This window comes from Rhamphochromis sp. 'chilingali' (assembly GCF_963969265.1).
Source record: "Rhamphochromis sp. 'chilingali' genome assembly, chromosome: 2".
In the NCBI taxonomy this organism is placed as follows: Eukaryota; Metazoa; Chordata; class Actinopteri; order Cichliformes; family Cichlidae; genus Rhamphochromis; species Rhamphochromis sp. 'chilingali'.
In genome coordinates, this window is record NC_137930.1 from 803103 (window position 1) to 823392 (window position 20290).

Consider the following 20290-nt stretch of genomic DNA (forward strand, 5'->3'; position numbering starts at 1 on the left):
TTTTAATATTACTCTCATTACTCTTTCTGGGTCACAAAATAAACGTTTAAGTTTATATTTATATTTTCAGGCGAGAAAGTAGTTGTGTAAACATCAAATATCTGCTCGGTTTATCAAGATATCGCATATTTGCAAAAGTGCTTCGACATTTTCGGAGATGTCTGTTACCCACCAGCTCAATATCAAGCCGGGGGGTTCAATGATCACTCGAGCCGGCGAGAGCAGCGGACTCCCGGCTTCATCGTTTTCAGACCCCCGCTCTTTCGCTACTCAGGTTAAACATGATATATAAGTCACTCGGATAACTCAAAAATGTAATTGTTTGGCTTTTTTCCGTGTTTGGCTGAGATTAAAGTTATTAGATTAAATAAAATAAAATAAAGTAAAATAAAATAAAAGGTGATGCCCAGCAGGGGGCGCTCTGAGCAAACAGACTGCAGGCAGCCTCCCCCTCTGCTTCCCGCAGCATCACCTGCCACCGCCTCTAACGAGGTTTCACAAAGTGTGAAGCAGGAAGCAGACGTTTCAGTCGGCTGTGCAGGTTAAAGTTTCAGTGGCTGTCAGTCTGGGCAGGTTGGTTTCACTGCAGAGGGTCAGAGGAGGGCGGAGCTCCACATCACCTCCATCACACACGTCAACGCATCAGCACCACAGTTTTCTGCCAGTTTCCAGCTTTTAATCATCACGCTTGTGTCAGATAATTGTGGTGATCATGATCTTTTATTTCTCAGTATTCTCTGACACGATTAACGGTCAGGTTTACCTGTGTCCACCTGAGAAGGCGAATAAAAGAGAAAAACAAACTTTCACTTTATTAAAGCAACACGAAGAGAATAAATGAAATATGATGGCTGATGAAATGAAATGATTTCATTTGCTGGGGCAGGTGGAGAGGAGCGAGCGGAGCAGAGGGTCAGACGGCGGGGATGCAGGCTGAAACGGCACTGCAATCACTGGAGATTCTGGGTAATTTTGAGGGACGGCGTGTTTGCAGGAGCTGCAGGGAGCCGCCTGCTGGCCGTCCCAGCTGCTGAGGAGGAGCTGCGTGGCAGGAGGTGGCAGGAGGGTTTGAGTGGCATCACCAGGCGACAGCTGCCGGCCCACGGCTGCACCCCTCGCCGCCTCGCCAGGATGCTCCTCACCGTCTGACAGCGTAAACACACAGCTGGAAGCTGGTGGAGGGGAGGTGACGGGGAGTCGCTCGGGGGGGCTGAGGGACTCTGAACAGGCCGGGAGGTGAACCCGAGCTGTCCATCTGGCACCGTCAGAGGAGGCGCAATTAAACGTATTCCTCAGACTTTCCATCATATAAATTATTATTATTATTGTTACTATTGTTATTATTGTTAATATTATTGTTATTGTTATTATTGTTAATATTATTATTAATAATAATAATAATAATATTATTGTTATTGTTATTATTGTTAATATTATTGTTATTGTTATTATTGTTAATATTATTGTTATTGTTATTATTGTTAATATTATTATTAATAATAATAATAATAATAATATTGTTATTGTTATTATTGTTAATATTATTATTATTAATAATAATAATATTATTGTTATTGTTATTATTGTTAATATTATTATTAATAATAATAATAATATTATTGTTATTGTTATTATTGTTAATATTATTGTTATTATTGTTAATATTATTATTATTATTAATAATAATAATAATAATAATAATAATAATATTATACTTTATTATTTTATTTGCATTTTTTAATCACTAGGGTTTGAGAGTAACGAAATTTCTATTCTCTGTATGTCCTGTACATGTGGCAGAATTGACAAATAAAGTTGACTTGACTTGACTTGACAAACCTTCAGCTTTTAAAAAGCAGCGCGGGAAGTGTCCGCCTGGCCGTCTGCGCCGGAAACGCCGCACAGTTCTGCTCAGGTGTTCGCTCAGGTGCTGATTGGCCGTTCACCTCTCCCCCGTCCTCACGCCTCCAACCTGAAAAACACAAACAGGACAAAGACGTAAAACCACAGAAGATTTATGGACAAATAAAAACTGTCTGAATCCAGCAGAAGAGTCGGTGTGTGTGAGCTGTGCCTGCTGCAAAGAAACCTCCGGCTGTGGATGAATACGGCGATAAAATAGTTCACGTGGCTGAGCCACAGTGACATAAAGAGCAGATCTCTTTAAATTTAGTTTTTCAGATCAAAACTGTAATTTGTGGTCGTGCACACAGCTCTGCAGATGTCTGCGGCGGAGGTCGCGATGTGCAGCCTCGGCCTCCTGAACGTGAACCCTGTTCGGATTTCTCCCTGAATCCGGCTCATTGTGAGGAGAGCTTAGGATCCTCGCTCGGCCCATTTGTCGCTGCGGGATCAGGATCAAACTCAAAAGACGAGCTGCTGCATCTGAAATGTGCACAAGTGGTTGGTTAAAGCGAGCCCCCACCGCACGTGGAGGAAATGCAGGAGGTGTAAGCCTCTTAGCGCCTCGTATCCTCTGAGGGTCGCGCTGAAATTGAACAGCTTCCAGCTTTTCCCTCTTGTTTGTCAGAGCAGATGTTGGAGCTCAATGGGAAGCTTAATGCTACCTACCCTCCACGCCGTATCGCCTCCCATCATGCCGAGCGTGTCGGGGGGGCAGATAAAGAAAACGTTTAGCCTCATTCATCTGCCTGATGGCACGCTGACGCTACAAAGACTCTCCTGCTGTCAGAAAATGAATCGCAGAGAAACATTCAGAGCAAAGACGCCGGCCTGTAATCTGGACACTGGGATTATACTCTGAAGGCTGTCACTGCGGTACGGTGGCTCTGAAGGTCACGCACATTTACTAAAAACATGAATAAAGAGAAAATCACAAACATGTGGGAGACCTGCTGCACGGAGAGAAAACGCTCAGCGGCGAGGCCCCGCTGAAGGCCGAGAGACACGTGCCGCGTTTCAGGGACAGCTGTGTTTGCAGGGTCTCATCTTGTTTTTGGGATTAGGCGTGTCTGTCAGATTAGAACAGAATCAACTGTCGTTGTACATGATGCGTGCTGCACACCGGCTGTGCTGGAGTAAAATAGAAATATGAAGAAATCGATACAGACACATCGCAGAACGATTCAGTCGTGTTTGGGGGCGCGGCCTTCAGTCGTGTTCGCTGGAGCGTGTTTCGCTGATGAAGTCGTTTAGCTTCTTGGTCGTGTTTGTCTGACTTCACTGGATTTTTGAGATCATTTTACTCTTAAATGTTGACTTTAAGTAATTGGATTACATGTAAATTTCCCACATCAGGAGTTTGATGTAAAGTGTTATTAAGAATTATTAAGAACAACATAATTAACTAAATAAACTCTGCATTTAAATTATAATTACTAAATAAATATTAATGTAAATTTAAAAAAGTATTAAAATAAAAATATTGAAACTTTATACGTTTTTCAGTGCTGTGGTTACGCAAAGTAGCCACGGAGGAAGACGCGGCGTGGGGGGAGGCGTGGTGTAGGGGCGGGAGGTTTAGAAGCAGCCAATCCGAGAGCATCATTCATCTCGTTTTAATTTAGAAACATAACGTCTGCAGAGGTGTGTGCGTGTGTGTTTGAGTGTGTGTGTTTGAGTGTGTGTGTGTGTGTGTTTGAGTGAGTGTGTTTGAGTGTGTGTGTGTGTGTGTGTTTGAGTGTGTGTGTGTGTGTTTGAGTGTGTGTGTGTCTGTGAGTGTGTGTCGTTTGTGTTTGAGTGTGTGTGTGTGTTTGAGTGTGTGTGTTTGAGTGTGTGTGTGTGTTTGAGTGTGTGTGTGTGTGTGTGTTTGAGTGTGTGTGTTTGAGTGTGTGTGTGTGTGTGTGTTTGAGTGTGTGTGTTTGAGTGTGTGTGTGTGTGTTTGAGTGTGTGTGTGTGTGTGTGTGTGTGTGTGTGTGTGTGTGTGTGTGTCTGTGAGTGTGTGTCGTTTGTGTTTGAGTGTGTGTGTGTGTGTGTGTGTGTTTGAGTGTGTGTGTGTGTGTTTGAGTGTGTGTGTTTGAGTGTGTGTGTGTGTGTGTGTGTTTGAGTGAGTGTGTTTGAGTGTGTGTGTTTGAGTGAGTGTGTGTGTGTGTGTGTGTGTGTGTGTGTCTGTGAGTGTGTGTGTGTGTGTTTGAGTGTGTGTGTTTGAGTGTGTGTGTTTGAGTGTGTGTGTGTGTTTGAGTGTGTGTGTTTGAGTGTGTGTGTGTGTGTGTGTGTTTGAGTGAGTGTGTTTGAGTGTGTGTGTTTGAGTGAGTGTGTGTGTGTGTGTGTGTGTGTGTGTGTCTGTGAGTGTGTGTGTGTGTGTTTGAGTGTGTGTGTTTGAGTGTGTGTGTGTGTTTGAGTGTGTGTGTTTGAGTGTGTGTGTGTGTTTGAGTGTGTGTGTGTGTGTGTGTGTGTGTGTGTGTGTTTGAGTGTGTGTGTTTGAGTGTGTGTGTGTGTGTGTGTTTGAGTGTGTGTTTGAGTGTGTGTGTGTGTGTTTGAGTGTGTGTGTGTGTGTGTGTGTGTGTGTGTGTGTGTGTGTGTGTGTGTGTGTGTCTGTGAGTGTGTGTCGTTTGTGTTTGAGTGTGTGTGTGTGTGTGTGTGTGTTTGAGTGTGTGTGTGTGTGTTTGAGTGTGTGTGTTTGAGTGTGTGTGTGTGTGTGTGTGTTTGAGTGAGTGTGTTTGAGTGAGTGTGTTTGAGTGTGTGTGTTTGAGTGAGTGTGTGTGTGTGTGTGTGTGTGTGTGTGTGTGTGTCTGTGAGTGTGTGTGTGTGTGTTTGAGTGTGTGTGTTTGAGTGTGTGTGTGTGTTTGAGTGTGTGTGTTTGAGTGTGTGTGTGTGTTTGAGTGTGTGTGTTTGAGTGTGTGTGTGTGTGTGTGTTTGAGTGTGTGTGTTTGAGTGTGTGTGTGTGTGTGTTTGAGTGTGTGTGTGTGTCGTTTGTGTTTGAGTGTGTGTGTGTGTGTGTGTGTGTTTGAGTGTGTGTGTGTGTGTTTGAGTGTGTGTGTTTGAGTGTGTGTGTGTGTGTTTGAGTGTGTGTGTGTGTGTGTTTGAGTGTGTGTGTGTGTGTTTGAGTGAGTGTGTGTGTGTGTGTGTGTTTGAGTGTGTGTGTGTGTGTTTGAGTGAGTGTGTGTGTGTGTGTGTGTGTGTGTGTGTGTGTTTGAGTGTGTGTGTTTGAGTGTGTGTCTGTGTGTGTGTGTGTTTGAGTGTGTGTGTGTGTGTGTGTGTGTGTGTTTGAGTGAGTGTGTGTGTGTGTGTGTTTGAGTGTGTGTGTGTGTGTTTGAGTGAGTGTGTGTGTGTGTGTGTGTTTGAGTGTGTGTGTGTGTGTTTGAGTGAGTGTGTGTGTGTGTGTGTGTTTGAGTGAGTGTGTGTGTGTGTGTGTGTTTGAGTGTGTGTGTTTGAGTGTGTGTGTGTGTGTCTGTGTGTTTGAGTGTGTGTGTTTGAGTGTGTGTGTGTGTGTTTGAGTGTGTGTGTTTGAGTGTGTGTGTGTGTGTGTTTGAGTGTGTGTGTTTGAGTGTGTGTGTTTGAGTGTGTGTGTGTGTGTGTGTGTGTGTGTGTTTGAGTGTGTGTGTGTGTGTGTTTGAGTGTGTGTGTGTGTGTGTGTGTGTGTGTTTGAGTGTGTGTGTGTGTGTGTGTGTGTGTTTGAGTGTGTGTGTGTGTGTTTGAGTGTGTGTGTGTGTGTGTGTGTGTGTGTGTGTTTGAGTGTGTGTGTGTGTGTGTGTGTGTGTGTGTGTGTGTGTGTTTGAGTGTGTGTGTGTGTGTTTGAGTGTGTGTGTGTGTGTGTGTGTTTGAGTGTGTGTGTGTGTGTTTGAGTGTGTGTGTTTGAGTGTGTGTGTGTGTTTGAGTGTGTGTGTGTGTGTGTCTGTGAGTGTGTGTGTCTGTGAGTGTGTGTGTGTCTGTGAGTGTGTGTGTCTGTGTGTGTGTGTGTGTGTGTCGTTTGTGTTTCTGGAATCTTCTCCCTGTTATTTGTATTTAAGCAGATTCATTCATATTTTAACTCTCAGGATTTATAACTTTGTAAAACTGTTTTTTGTGTGTTTGTTGTGTTTTCAGTCTTTCTTTGGTCGAGTTCGTGTGATTTTGTCTCACCTGAGATTTTTACATTTTGTACGTTTGTAGATTTTCTTCAATAAAAAACGGTCTGCTGATCTCGGCTGTCATCAATATCTCCACATTGTGTTTGTTTCTGATTTAAAGGTTTCTTTCCTCTTGCCCTCCCCTCCTGCCCTCCCCTCCTCCCCTCCTGTCCTCCCCTCCTGCCCTCCCCTCCTGCCCTCCCCTTCTGTCCTCCCCTCCTGCCCTTCCCTCCTGTCCTCCCCTCCTGTCCTCCCCTTCTGCCCTCCCCTCCTCCTCCCCTCCTGTCCTCCTCTCCTGTCCTCCCCTTCTGCCCTCCCCTCCTGTCCTCCCCTCCTGTCCTCCCCTCCTGTCCTCCCCTTCTGCCCTCCCCTCCTGTCCTCCTCTCCTGTCCTCCCCTTCTGCCCTCCCCTCCTCCTCCCCTCCTGTCCTCCCCTCCTCCTCCCCTCCTGTCCTCCTGCCCTCCCCTCCTGTCCTCCCCTCCTCCTCCCCTCCTGTCCTCCCCTCCTGTCCTCCCCTCCTGTCCTCCTGCCCTCCCCTCCTGCCCTCCCCTCCTGTCCTCCCCTTCTGTCCTCCCCTCCTGTCCTCCCCTTCTGCCCTCCCCTCCTCCTCCCCTCCTGTCCTCCTCTCCTGTCCTCCCCTTCTGCCTTCCCCTCCTCCTCCCCTCCTGTCCTCCCCTCCTGTCCTCCCCTCCTCCTCCCCTCCTGTCCTCCCCTCCTGTCCTCCTGCCCTCCCCTCCTGCCCTCCCCTCCTGTCCTCCTGTCTTCCTGCCCTCCCCTCCTGCCCTCCCCTCCTGTCTTCCTGCCCTCCCCTCCTGTCCTCCCCTCCTGTCCTCCCCTCCTGTCTTCCTGCCCTCCCCTCCTCCCCTCCTGTCCTCCCCTCCTGCCCTCCCCTCCTGTCTTCCTGCCCTCCCCTTCTGCCCTCCCCTCCTGTCCTCCCCTCCTCCTCCCCTCCTGTCCTCCCCTCCTGTCCTCCCCTCCTGCCCTCCCCTCCTGTCCTCCTGTCTTCCTGCCCTCCCCTCCTGCCCTCCCCTCCTGTCCTCCCCTCCTGCCCTCCCCTCCTGCCCTCCCCTCCTGTCCTCCTGTCTTCCTGCCCTCCCCTCCTGCCCTCCCCTCTTGTCCTCCTGTCCTCCCCTCCTGCCCTCCCCTCCTGTCCTCCTGTCTTCCTGCCCTCCCCTCCTGTCCTCCCCTCCTGCCCTCCCCTCCTGTCTTCCTGCCCTCCCCTCCTGCCCTCCCCTCCTGTCCTCCTGTCTTCCTGCCCTCCCCTCCTGTCCTCCTGTCCTCCTGTCTTCCTGCCCTCCCCTCCTGCCCTCCCCTCCTGTCCTCCTGTCTTCCTGCCCTCCCCTCCTGTCCTCCTGTCCTCCTGTCTTCCTGCCCTCCCCTCCTGCCCTCCCCTCCTGTCCTCCTGTCCTCCTGTCTTCCTGCCCTCCCCTCCTGCCCTCCCCTCCTGTCCTCCTGTCTTCCTGCCCTCCCCTCCTGTCCTCCTGTCCTCCTGTCCTCCTGTCTTCCTGCCCTCCCCTCCTGCCCTCCCCTCCTGTCCTCCTGTCCTCCTGTCTTCCTGCCCTCCCCTCCTGCCCTCCCCTCCTCCCCTCCTGTCCTCCCCTCCCCTCCTGCCCTCCCCTCCTGTCCTCCTGTCTTCCTGCCCTCCCCTCCTGTCCTCCTGTCCTCCTGTCTTCCTGCCCTCCCCTCCTGCCCTCCCCTCCTGTCCTCCTGTCCTCCTGTCTTCCTGCCCTCCCCTCCTGCCCTCCCCTCCTGTCCTCCTGTCTTCCTGCCCTCCCCTCCTGTCCTCCTGTCCTCCTGTCCTCCTGTCTTCCTGCCCTCCCCTCCTGCCCTCCCCTCCTGTCCTCCTGTCCTCCTGTCTTCCTGCCCTCCCCTCCTGCCCTCCCCTCCTCCCCTCCTGTCCTCCCCTCCCCTCCTGTCCTCCTGTCCTGGCTCTTCTGCTGTCAGCACCTTTAACACAGGATGAACCTCATGAATTCGTTTTGTTGCCAAGCTGAAGGATGAAAGACAGTACAAAGCGTAGAATAAGAAACAGACGTCTGCTGTGACTGTTGTTCTCTCTAATGCTGCGTCTCCAGGATGACGTGTCCATCGAAGCACTCAGAGGGTTGGACGTTGTTTGTTTCTGTCAGTCTTCAGCATTTAGGACGACGCGTTTGATTCGTTCGGTTTCCTCTTCACACATTCAAGGCGCCAGTGAAAGCTCGTGGGGTCCTCTGCAGCGGAGGACGCCGCCCGGCCGTCTGTGACGGCGATCATTAATGTGCGTATGTACTTTGTGTGTTATTTTGTGTGTACTGGCTGCTGTCAGGTTTTTCCTGGTTAAAATAAATCAGGTAAAAGTTTTACTGTAATTTGGCATCCTGCTGATGTTACAGCGATGCTGTGCAGCACACCCCGAGGCCTGAACGCTGCTACGAGTTTGGGGGAAAAATATTCCTGCTTCTCTGAAAACATCAAAATCAATCTGAGCAGCGAAGCTACCAAAGAGCAGCTTAATATTTACACTTCCACATGATCACCTGCTGTTTCACGATGAATATAAAAACTGCAGATCAGTGTTAGTTCATAAACCGGGTTTGATAAGTGATTAAATTGTGTCCTTTAATCAAATTAAGACGAGCTGCTGATGTAAAAGCTCTCACATATTTGTGAATGAGTTTCATTTAAAAGCTCTTATTGTTGTTTTAAAATGCTACAGTCTTTGTGGTCTTTGCGTCTGCGGTCGGCTCCAGTGCGCTCGAGTTATTTTGAAACGATTACGGAGGAAACTGTTAAGAAATGAGTCATGGCAAAAATTCAGGTGGGTGCTGCGCTGCGGTCTGCACACTTACACCTGAAGGAAAACCAACGTGATGAGCTCAGTGTGACAGTTTCATGCAACTCATTGATTTATAAGAATATGAGCTGAACTCATCCTGAAACAGTCCTTTCATAATTTTTGGATTTAAGACAAAACAGACGAATAATTAAAAAAGATTTTAAAAAAACTTCTGAAAACATTTTTCAAAGATGAATTAATTAGAAGCTAAATTACAAAAGGATTCATTTAAATATTTAACACGATGCTCATATTTAGGTTTGAATTTCAGTTTGTTTCTGTGTTTAAATTATTACATATAATAAATGTAATAATATAATTATAAAAGCACAAACTGAATCACATTAAAGACGAAACGACTCCATAAATCTAATCAGATGCAGAAAAAAGGTCATTTTGTAAATGAAGAACAGATTTTTATTGGTTAAACCTGGACGTTTGTTTTGGTTGGATGGTTGTGAGAGGACGCCGCTCGCGTGCGCTGCTCTGGATTTAATCAAAGCGTCAGTTTTACAGCAGCTCAGTGAACGCGGCGCCGTCCTCTGCACTTTATTTAAAGATCAATAACAGCTGGATGACGGCTCGTTAAACGTGTGGTGGATTTGAACTGAAACCTGGATAATGTTGTTAGAAATGCGAGCGAGGTGACACGAGCGCGTGAACGGGCCGCTGAGGCCGCGGCTCGTTAAATCAGCAGCTCGTTATCTGCGTGTGAAGAAGAGCAGGCGGGTTAATAAAACTAGGCTTTAATGATACGTGAGGATTACAAACATCTGATCAACATAGAAAAACTGTCTCAAATTCAACCTTCCTGTTAACAAATCAGTCTGCCCCGCCCCCCGGGGGCCGCGCAGACCCGTGGAGGCGCTCTACACGTTCGCCGTGCCTCTGCTGTGCTCGTGTGGCTCCAACTGGCTCTGGCAGCGCAGCCGGCGGTCTCGGGCCGCCGTCTGCAGTAATCCGTTTAACGACGAGGCGCCGCTGTGCAGGGGCCCCGGGGGGCCGTAGGCGGAGTATCCGGGGATGAAGGGGGAGGCGTAATAGAAGTGTCGGGGCAAGGCGGGGCCGTGGGGGAACGGGGTCCGTTGCTGTCCCGCCCCCACGCTCTGTGCAGAGTCACTACATCCTTTGCTTTTGTCCGAAGACGTGGCGATCTCAGCCAGCGACCAGAGTTTGGGTTTGGGGGCCACGTTCGGCCCCTGGGTGGTGCCGCAGGGGCGCTCCTTAGACCGCGGGCTCGGCGTGCGCGTCCCCTCCAGCACTCTGAGCGAGACGCTCAGAGTGGGGGCGCTCCGAGGAGGGTCCGCCGACATGTCCACGGGTCTCCGGTCCACGGGGGAATCCTTAAAGTCCAGCTCGTCGAATCCTCGATCGGCGTCGCTGCCGCCGTCCTCTCTGAACGCCAAACTGCGGGAGTCTGGGGGGGGAGGTGGGACAGGCCAGGTCAGACCAAACACACATCAGGGTTCAGCGTGCAGGGTTATGAGTTTGATTCAAACACACACAAACAAAATGCACTGCATATTAGACCCCGCCCCCTCACATCTGCCTTATGGTCACAGTTTCCGCAGCCCAAACAAAATCAGCAGCCAATCAGCAGCTGCTCTCACGACCAATAAATCGACTTTAAAGAAGAAAGAAAAGAGTTCAGCCTGAAAGTGTTTGATTCGTCCAGATCAATGACATCATCAGTGAGAAATAATCAATCAGAAGAACGCCGCCGCCGACCGTCTCCACGCTTCAGCATCATTAAACGCACTCAGCTCCCAACATCTTCTCCCGCTTCTCTCGCCGTGCGCCTGCCGCTCTTCACTTTTTAAAAAACGGGTCCAGAACATTCTTTGATTTTAACCGATGATCTGATGAAATGATGAAAATCTGAAGCTGATCAATAATCTGATCTATGAACAAACAGGAGCAGTAACAACGACAGACCTGATCAGGACGAGCCGCTCGCTCTGCTCACACTCAGAACTAAAACCAACCTCATGAAACTGTTTCCACTGCAGCCGCTGCGATGATGTCATCACCTACAAGAACGGACGGAGAGGAGCGCCGGCAAACGTCTCCGGGTTCCCGACGCGTGTCACGTGCAGGTCATTTTAAAACCCATCAATTAATCGATCAATCAATGGATGGACCCCTCCCCTCTCACTCACCAGCTTCACGCTTCGGCTCCGTCTCCTCGCTGCTCGCCTTCAGTGGCTCCTCGTCCTCTTCGTTGCGTTCCAGGTCGATGTTGTCCTCCTCTTCCTCGTCCTCGCTCCTGTTCCGTGGCGTCCACGTCATCTTGTTCTCCTTCTTCAGCCGGCGCCGGGCGTTGGCGAACCAGGTGGACACCTGCGTCAGGGTCATCTTCGTGATGATGGCCAGCATGATCTTCTCGCCCTTGGTGGGGTACGGGTTCTTCCGGTGCTCGCTAAGCCAGGCCTTCAGCGTGGCCGTGGCATCCCGTGTGGCGTTCTTCCTGTAGGCGGGGTCTCCATACGGATATGGGCCCAGCGCCCCAAACGGGTGGTAGTCCAAGGACCCGGAGATGCCCGAGGACGGGTCGTAACCCGGACTCTGAAACAGAAACCATCATGTTAGTGGTCAGCTCGAGTTCCCACGCAGTTTAACCCGAGGGTCACATGACCACACGGCTTCAAACTACAGACCCAAACACAGAAGGAGGAAAGACCTCGCTCAGTTTAATCCACCTGAAAAATCTCACAGCCTCACAGAAATGTACAATGTTCCTCCTTCAATTTAAAATACATTTAAAAAAATAATTTAAAAAAATGAATTAAAGAATAAGTAAAAATATATATAAAAATAAAAATGTAAAAACAAAAATAAGTTAAAAAAACCATTAAAAATAATTTACAATTTTTTTTAAATAAAATAAATTAAAGAATAATTAAAACTAAATTTAAAAATTTAATTAATAAATATAAATAATAATTAATTCAAAAATAAAAGACAAATAATTAAAAATTATTTTTATCTTATAAATAAGATTTTTAAAAAGATAAAAAAACAGATTAAAAATGAATTTTAAATAAATGTAATAATAAATTCAAAAATCATTGAAAATAAATGAGAAAAATAACTTTTTGAAGAGCAGATATTTTCATTGTACGGACCGGAACCAGACCCGGACCCGAGCCCTGGCCGTCTCCGCGCGCACTCACCACATAGGAGCTGAGCGCCGCGGCGGCGCGCGGCTCCCCTCCGTAGGGCAGCTGGGGGCCGAAGCCGGGGGAGGTCGCCGGTCCGGAGTACGGAGCGAAGGCGGAGCCGGACGCGGAGCGGCCGAGCTCCTCGGAGCGCGCTCCCAGGAGGAGGCCGGAGCCGAAGGAGGAGTGCAGAGCCAGAGGCGCGTGGGGCTGGAACAGGAAGCCCTGAGGGTACGACATGACTTTTACGCGCGGGAGAAGTCGCGTCGGAGCGCGGGACGGAGGAGGGAAAAGCGGGCGGAGAGGAGCGGGAGTTCCAGGAGCATCGCAGGAGGCTCGCGGCGGCACTTTGTCCGCTCCGGCTCTGCGCACCCGATCTGCGCCGAACCCGCAGACAGACTGAGCGGAGAGGAGGCTCAGCTCCACCTCCGCACGCTCACACCTCCTCCTGCTCGCTCTCTCCTCTCCCCTCAGCCCGCGCGCACTCTGCGAGCAGGTGGAACTAACGCGACCCTACAAAATAAAAGCACCAGGATAATAAGGCTTCACGTTCCTCACACCTGCAGAGTTTCTGACTGTTTGTGCACGAAACACGTCATCAAAGTGCGCCGTGGACCAACATGTAGTTTATGAAATATTCCAAATGATTCGTGACAAACAAATATTACTCCACTCTTTAGCTCCTTTGGTTTGACTTAGCCAATAAAAACTTTGGGTTTAGGTTTAGCCAATAAAAATGCTTGGTTAGGTTCTTGGTTTAAATAAACTCCCAGCAGGACACAAACATGAGTTGATGTGTGTTCGGAGCTCAGAGGGTTTAAACCTGCATTACACCTGCCGGCCACCAGATGGCGATAGCAGTGGTTTCAAAGTGACTGTAGCTTTGCAGAGGTTTCTCATGTGACGTCACGCACACATTGGATTGGACGTGATACGACCTGCATTCACTTTGGTTGTTAGCAGGTTGCTGCGTTCACTTGTAGCTTGCACTGAAGACGACGATACGTCTGCAAACGCTCAACAAGAGCTCGCTGAGTGGGATTAAAACTTGAAAATGTGAGCTCCAAACAGGAAATAGAAATAATTCACCCTCAGAGTTCAGAGTTGAACGACTTTTGCTTTAAAGGCAAATGATTATAATTTCATTTTTAGTAGTTGGCAGGTGTTTGCAGACAAGTTGGCATCTTCCATACAAACTATAGCAAAGAGAGGTTATCCTGCTGTGTTTCAGGAGGAAGGATTATGCTCATTGGCTAAAACATGTGATTAGCTGGTCATTAGCCAATGAGTGCGCGGTTCAACAGCTCTGGTTAAAAAAAAAAACGCTCATGCTGAGGTTTTGAAACGTAAGTAGATGACGTATCAGATGCTACATCACAATTAACAGCCACAGGGGTCAGTAGGAACAACTTTAACTTCTACACAGAGGAAAAATCATCAGAGGGGCGGGGTTTGAGTGTAAAAGTTACATTCCTTCATTCATTTTCAGTTTAATTGATTACTTCCTGTGGAAATGTCATCAGTTCTAATTGTGTGACTTAAGAAGCGTTCAGGACGTGATGTCACTTCAGGTGTTCGGGATTCCACTGATGCGTAACAGGTGACAGTGTGAGCAGGACAGATGCCGTGACAGGCAGTACAATCCGGTGAAACATCAAACCAGGCCGTCCCGCTCTCGCGTATTTTAGCGTTCTCTGCTGAACAGTGTTGAATTATGAACTTGGTGGCGATCAATCTGCGGACTGATTGGTGTGCGTGTGGGAGAGCGTGGACAGCTGTGGCTGATGCTGAGTGTCCTGAGAGCAGCTCAGTGAACTTTGAGGATCTAAGCCCACACCGCCTCCGCCTAATCTGATTAGTGGGGACTATAATTAGCAGAGTGCCAGCAAGGAGAATACTTCCCGCGTCAGTGGAAGTCCGGTCGCTGCTTTTCGGTGAAACCAGCTGAAGTCCATCTCTAATGGCCACGTCCACGGATTTTCAGAACGAGGCTGCAGGAATTTCCACGTTTGCAGGTAGGAGCACAGCGAGGAAGCCGAGTTCGGTGCATTAACTGCTGTTGATCCCAACACTCCACAGGCCATTTCAGGAGGCACGCCGTCACAGGTTCTCTCTCACAAACGTCATCCTGTTTGGAAATCATACTTTGAGATGTAAACAATAGTTACTACTACGAATATTGATTTGCTGCAGTGAATCCTGGGTAAAGTGAGCAGCCTCTCTCCGGCTGCACTGAGGGGGAAACAATGCGAGTCGGCTGATCCTCTGCAGAGGCTAAGCAGTTTAACAGAGACGTTTTCATGCTTTTTTAAGCATCTTTCATTAAAGCCCTCTGCACCGGCTGAGGTGCGCGCCTCTCCTCCTCCGCCTCCTCCTCGGGTGCTGATGATGCTCAGGAGGGCGAGCCCACCGAGGGCTTCCTGCTGGATGGAGTAATGACTCGGAAAAGCTCTTTCATCATCTCCACGGCGAGCCCCCCAGCAGGCCCGCCCCTGGAATGACACTGTTCTGCTGTTTTATCATATCAAAAAGTTATGTTCACAATTTGCACGAACAAAGTCGAACACTGAGGGAAGTGTGGCGGCGGCGTTTCCCCCGTATTCTCAGTGGCACGACTCTTTTGTGAAGATTTTCACATGAAAGGAGCGCTCGTTTGTTTCCTCCAGCAGCTCCCGAATGAGCTCAGCCCGCAGGGCAGATGTCCAGAGGTTACTTAAAGACTGTGTGTTTAATTAATTGGAAAACACTCGTTTTTAATAGTTATTATTCAAGTATGAAATGCAATCCTTGTAATCTGTGTGCACACATAATTAGCACCCATGAGATTTCAGCATGCAGTGCTTCAGAGAGGAGACGGTCACATCAAACCGGTGCACATCCTCATTCAATGGTTGTTTACACGCTGATCAATGAGCACTGTAATCAGATGAGAGGCAGAATTTAAGAGTGCAGCGGCAAGTCCATCGGCAGGAAATCAGTCTGCACTCAGGTCTGATCCTCTCACGGCTGTCTGACGATGTGCTGGATATCCGGGCTCAGACCGAAGCTGTTTGCATTACAGAAAACCTCTACAAACCAGGTGTGAGGGGACAGGTATGAGGGGGGACAGGTGTGACAGAGGACAGGTGTGAGGGAGGACAGGTGTGAAAGAGAACAGGAGTGAGGGGACAGGTGTGAGAGAGGACAGGTGTGAAAGAGAACCGGAGTGAGGGGACAGGTGTGAGAGAGGACAGGTGTGAGGGGATAGGTGTGACGGGGGACAGGTGTGAGAGGACAGGTGTGAAAGAGAACAGGTGTGAGAGAGGACAGAGCTGAGTGGGGACAGGTGTGAGAGGACAGGTGTGAGTGGGGACAGGGTTAGGGGACGGTGTGAGTGGGGACAGGTGTGAGAGGACAGGTGTGAGGAGACACAGGTGTGAAAGAGAACAGGTGTGAGAGAGGACAGGTGTGAGGGAGGACAGGTGTGAGGGGACAGGTGTGAGAGAGGACAGGTGTGAGAGAGGACAGGTGTGAGAGAGGACAGGTGTGAGTGGGGACAGGGTTAGGGGACGGTGTGAGTGGGGACAGGTGTGAGAGGACAGGTGTGAGGAGACACAGGTGTGAAAGAGAACAGGTGTGAGAGAGGACAGGTGTGAGGGAGGACAGGTGTGAGGGGACAGGTGTGAGAGAGGACAGGTGTGAGGAGAGATAGGTGTGAAAGAGAACAGGTGTGAGGGAGGACAGGTGTGAAGGTACAGGTGTGAGAGGAAAGGGGTGAGGGGAGACAGGTGTGAAAGAGAACAGGTGTGAGGGGACAGGTGTGAGAGAGGACATGTGTGAGGGGGGACAGGTGTGAGGGGGGACACGCGCGAGGGGGGACAGGTGTGAGGGGGCACAGGTGTGAAATAGAACAGGTGTGACAGGACAGGTGTGAAAGAGAACAGGTGTGAGAGGACAGGTGTGATGGGGGACAGGTCTGAGAGGATAGATGTGAGAAGGGCAGGTCTGATAGGGAACAGGTGTGAGAGGACAGGTGTGAGGGAGGACAGGTGTGAGGGGACAGGTGTGAGAGAGGACAGGTGTGAGGGGAGACAGGTGTGAAAGAGAACAGGTGTGAGGGGACAGGTGTGAGAGAGGACATGTGTGAGGGGGGACAGGTGTGAGGGGGGACACGCGCGAGGGGGGACAGGTGTGAGGGGGCACAGGTGTGAAATAGAACAGGTGTGACAGGACAGGTGTGAAAGAGAACAGGTGTGAGAGGACAGGTGTGATGGGGGACAGGTCTGAGAGGATAGATGTGAGAAGGGCAGGTCTGATAGGGAACAGGTGTGAGAGGACAGGTGTGAGAGAGAACCTGTGTGAGAGAGGACAGGTGTGAGAGGACAGGTGTGAGAGAGAACACGTGTGAGAGGGGACAGGTTTGAAAAAGAACAGGTGTGAGAGGGGACAGGTCTGAGAGGGGACAGGTGTGAGGGGGGAAAGGTCTGAGAGGGTACAGGTGTGAGAGGAACGGTGTGAGTGGGGACAGGTGTGAGGGGACAGGTGTGAGGGGGAAAGGTGAGAGAGGGGACAGGTGTGAGAGAGGACAGGTGTGAGGGGACAGGTGTGAGAGGACAGGTGTGAGGGGGGACAGGTGTGAGAGGTCAGTGTGAGGGGGGACAGGTGTGAGAGGGGACATGTGTGAGAGGACAGGTGTGAGGGGGGACAGGTGTGAGGGGACAGGTGTGAGGGGGAACAGGTGTGAGAGGACAGGTGTGAGAGGACAGGTGTTAGAGGACAGGTGTGAGAGAGAACAGGTGTGAGGGGACAGGTGTGAGAGGACAGGTGTGAGAGAGAACAGGTGTGAGAGAACAGGTGTGAGGGGGTACAGGTGTGAGGGGACAGGTGTGAGGGGGAACAGGTGTGAGAGGACAGGTGTGAGAGGACAGGTGTTAGAGGATAGGTGTGAGAGAGAACAGGTGTGAGAGAACAGGTGTGAGGGGGTACAGGTGTGAGGGGACAGGTGTGAGAGGGGACAGGTGTGAGAGGACAGGTGTGAGAGAGAACAGGTGTGAGAGGACAGGTGTGAAGGGGGGACAGGTCTGAGGGGGGACAGGTGTGAGAGGACAGCTGTGAGAGAGGACAGGTGTGAGGGGACAGGTGTGAGAGGACAGGTGTGAGGGGGGACAGGTGTGAGAGGTCAGTGTAAGAGAGAACAGGTGTGAGAGGACAGGTGTAAGGGGGGACAGGTGTGAGGGAGGACAGGTGTGAGGGGGGACAGGTGTGAGAGGACAGGTGTGAGAGGGGACAGGTGTCAGGGGGGACAGGTCTTAGAGGGGACATGTGTGAGGGGGGACAGGTGTGAGAGGACAGGTGTGAAAGAGAACAGGTGTGAGAGAGGACAGAGCTGAGTGGGGACAGGTGTGAGAGGACAGGTGTGAGGGGGGACATGTGTGAGAGGACAGGAGTGAGGAGACAGGTGTGAGAGGACATGTGTGAGGGGGGACATGTGTGAGTGGACAGGTGTGAGAGAGAACAGGTGTGAGGGGACAGGTGTGAGAGGGGACAGGTGTGAGGGGGGACAGGTCTTAGAGGGGACATGTGTAAGGGGGACAGGTGTGAGAGGACAGGTGTGAGAGAGAACAGGTGTGAGGGGACAGGTGTGAGAGGACAGGTGTTAGAGGACAGTTGTGAGAGAGAACAGGTGTGAGAGAACAGGTGTGAGGGGACAGGTGTGAGAGGGGACAGGTGTGAGAGAGAACAGGTGTGAGAGGACAGGTGTGAGGGGGTACAGGTGTGAGAGGACAGCTGTGAGAGAGGACAGGTGTGAGGGGACAGGTGTGAGGGGACAGGTGTGAGGGGGGACAGGTGTGAGAGGTCAGTGTAAGAGAGAACAGGTGTGAGAGGACAGGTGTGAGGGGGGACAGGTGTGAGGGATGACAGGTGTGAGGGGGGACAGGTGTGAGAGGACAGGTGTGAGAGGGGACATGTGTCAGGGGGGACAGGTGTGAGGGGGGACAGGTGTGAGAGGACAGGTGCGAGAGTGGACAGGTGTGAGGGGGGACAGGTCTTAGAGGGGACATGTGTAAGGGGGACATGTGTGAGAGGAGAGGTGTGAGAGAGAACAGGTGTGAGGGGACAGGTGTGAGAGGACAGGTGTTAGAGGACAGGTCTGAGAGAGAACAGGTGTGAGAGAACAGGTGTGAGGGGGTACAGGTGTGAGGGGACAGGTGTGAGGGGACAGGTGTGAGAGGGGACAGGTGTGAGAGGGGACAGGTCTTAGAGGGGACATGTGTGAGGGGGGACATGTGTGAGAGGACAGGTTTGAGAGAGAACAGGTGTGAGAGGACAGGTCTGAGGGGGGACAGCTGTGAGAGGACAGCTGTGAGAGAGGACAGGTGTGAGGGGACAGGTGTGGGAGGACAGGTGTGAGGGGGGACAGGTGTGAGAGGTCAGTGTGAGAGAGAACAGGTGTGAGAGGACAGGTGTGAGGGGGGACAGGTGTGAGGGAGGACAGGTGTCAGGGGGGACAGGTCTTAGAGGGGACATGTGCGAGGGGGGACAGGTGTGAGAGGACAGGTGTGAGAGGACAGGTGTGAGAGGACAGGTGTGAGAGAGAACAGGTGTGAGAGGACAGGTGTGAGAGGGGACAGGTGTGAGGGGGGACAGGTCTTAGAGGGGACATGTGTGAGAGGACAGGTGTGAGAGAGAACAGGTGTGAGGGGACAGGTGTGAGAGGACAGGTGTGAGAGAGAACAGGTGTGAGAGGACAGGTGTGAGAGGGGACAGGTGTGAGGGGGGACTGGTCTTAGAGGGGACATGTGTGAGAGGACAGGTGTGAGAGAGAACAGGTGTGAGGGGACAGGTGTGAGGGGGTACAGGTGTGAGAGGACAGGTGTGAGAGGGGACAGGTGTGAGAGGGGACAGGTCTTAGAGGGGACATGTGTGAGAGGACAGGTGTGAGAGGACAGGTGTGAGAGGACAGGTGTGAAGGGGGACAGGTGTGAGGTGACAGGTGTGAGGGGGTGACAGGTGTGAGGGGGGACAGGTGTGAGAGGACAGGTGTGAGAGAGGACAGGTGTGAGAGGGGACAGGTGTGAGAGGGGGGACAGGTCTTAGAGGGGACATGTGTGAGGGGGGACATGTGTGAGAGGACAGGTGTGAGTGGGGACAGGTGTGAAAGAGAACAGGTGTGAGAGGGGACAGGTGTGAGGGGGGACAGGTCTTAGAGGGGACATGTGTGAGGGGGGACATGTGTGAGAGGACAGGTGTGAGTGGGGACAGGTGTGAAAGAGAACAGGTGTGAGAGGACAGGTGTGAGAGGACAGGTGTGAGGGCAGACAGGTGTGAAAGAGAACAGGTGTGAGAGAGGACAGGTGTGAAGGGGGGACAGGTGTGAGGGGACAGGTGTGAGGGGGAAAGCTGAGAGAGGGGACAGGTGTGAGGGGGGGACAGGTGTGAGGGGACAGGTGTGAGGGGGAAAGCTGAGAGAGGGGACTGGTGTGAGGGGGGGACAGGTGTGAGGGGACAGGTGTGAGGGGACAGGTGTGAGGGGGGACAGGGTTAGGGGACAGGTGTGAGGGGGAAAGCTGAGAGAGGGGACAGGTGTGAGGGGAAAAGCTGAGAGAGAGGACAGGTGTGAAGGGGGGACAGGTGTGAGGGGACAGGTGTGAGGGGACAGGTGTGAGGGGGGACAGGGTTAGGGGACAGGTGTGAGGGGGAAAGCTGAGAGAGGGGACAGGTGTGAGGGGACAGGTGTGAGGGGGGACAGGGTTAGGGGACGGTGTGAGTGGGGACAGGTGTGAAAGAGAACAGGTGTGAGAGGACAGGTGTGAAAGAGGACAGAGCTGAGTCGGGACAGGTGTGAGAGGACAGGTGTGAGAGGACAGGTGTGAGGGCAGACAGGTGTGAAAGAGAACAGGTGTGAGAGAGGACAGGTGTGAAGGGGGGACAGGTGTGAGGGGACAGGTGTGAGGGGGAAAGCTGAGAGAGGGGACAGGTGTGAGGGGGGGACAGGTGTGAGGGGACAGGTGTGAGGGGGAAAGCTGAGAGAGGGGACAGGTGTGAGGGGGGGACAGGTGTGAGGGGACAGGTGTGAGGGGACAGGTGTGAGGGGGGACAGGGCTAGGGGACAGGTGTGAGGGGGAAAGCTGAGAGAGGGGACAGGTGTGAGGGGACAGGTGTGAGGGGGGACAGGGTTAGGGGACGGTGTGAGTGGGGACAGGTGTGAGAGGACAGGCCCCTCTTCTTTTTCTCGGCCTCGTAGACTTCCCCTGGTCCACGCTTCCCCTCTGAATTTGCCTGAGGTTCATAGCACGCTGATGTTACCCAGCGACATGTTTAAGAAC

The 20290-nt window shown here is 51.3% G+C and overlaps 1 protein-coding gene across 1 annotated transcript; it reads right to left on the minus strand.

Annotated features, from left to right (window-relative positions):
* Positions 1–9576: 9576 nt before the first annotated feature.
* irx5b (iroquois homeobox 5b) lies at positions 9577–12463 on the minus strand. The gene is made up of 3 exons (XM_080875335.1): positions 12000–12463; positions 10986–11391; positions 9577–10243 (listed from the first exon to the last, which is right to left on the minus strand). The coding sequence occupies exons 1-3, from the start codon at positions 12222–12224 to the stop codon at positions 9696–9698; spliced, it is 1179 nt and encodes a 392-aa protein (XP_080731461.1). The 5' UTR covers positions 12225–12463; the 3' UTR covers positions 9577–9695.
* Positions 12464–20290: the final 7827 nt, after the last annotated feature.

What these genes read in the sequence shown, in the direction of transcription:
- irx5b (XM_080875335.1), bottom strand. Translation starts at nt 12,224, where the DNA reads ATGTCGTACCCTCAGGGCTTCCTGTTCCAGCCCCACGCGCCTCTGGCT. An exon ending in CGGCGCTCAGCTCCTATGTG is followed by an intron (nt 11,392 to 11,999) that starts GTGAGTGCGCGC and finishes TTTCTGTTTCAG; the next exon opens with AGTCCGGGTTACGACCCGTC. An exon ending in GGAGCCGAAGCGTGAAGCTG is followed by an intron (nt 10,244 to 10,985) that starts GTGAGTGAGAGG and finishes CTCCCCCCCCAG; the next exon opens with ACTCCCGCAGTTTGGCGTTC.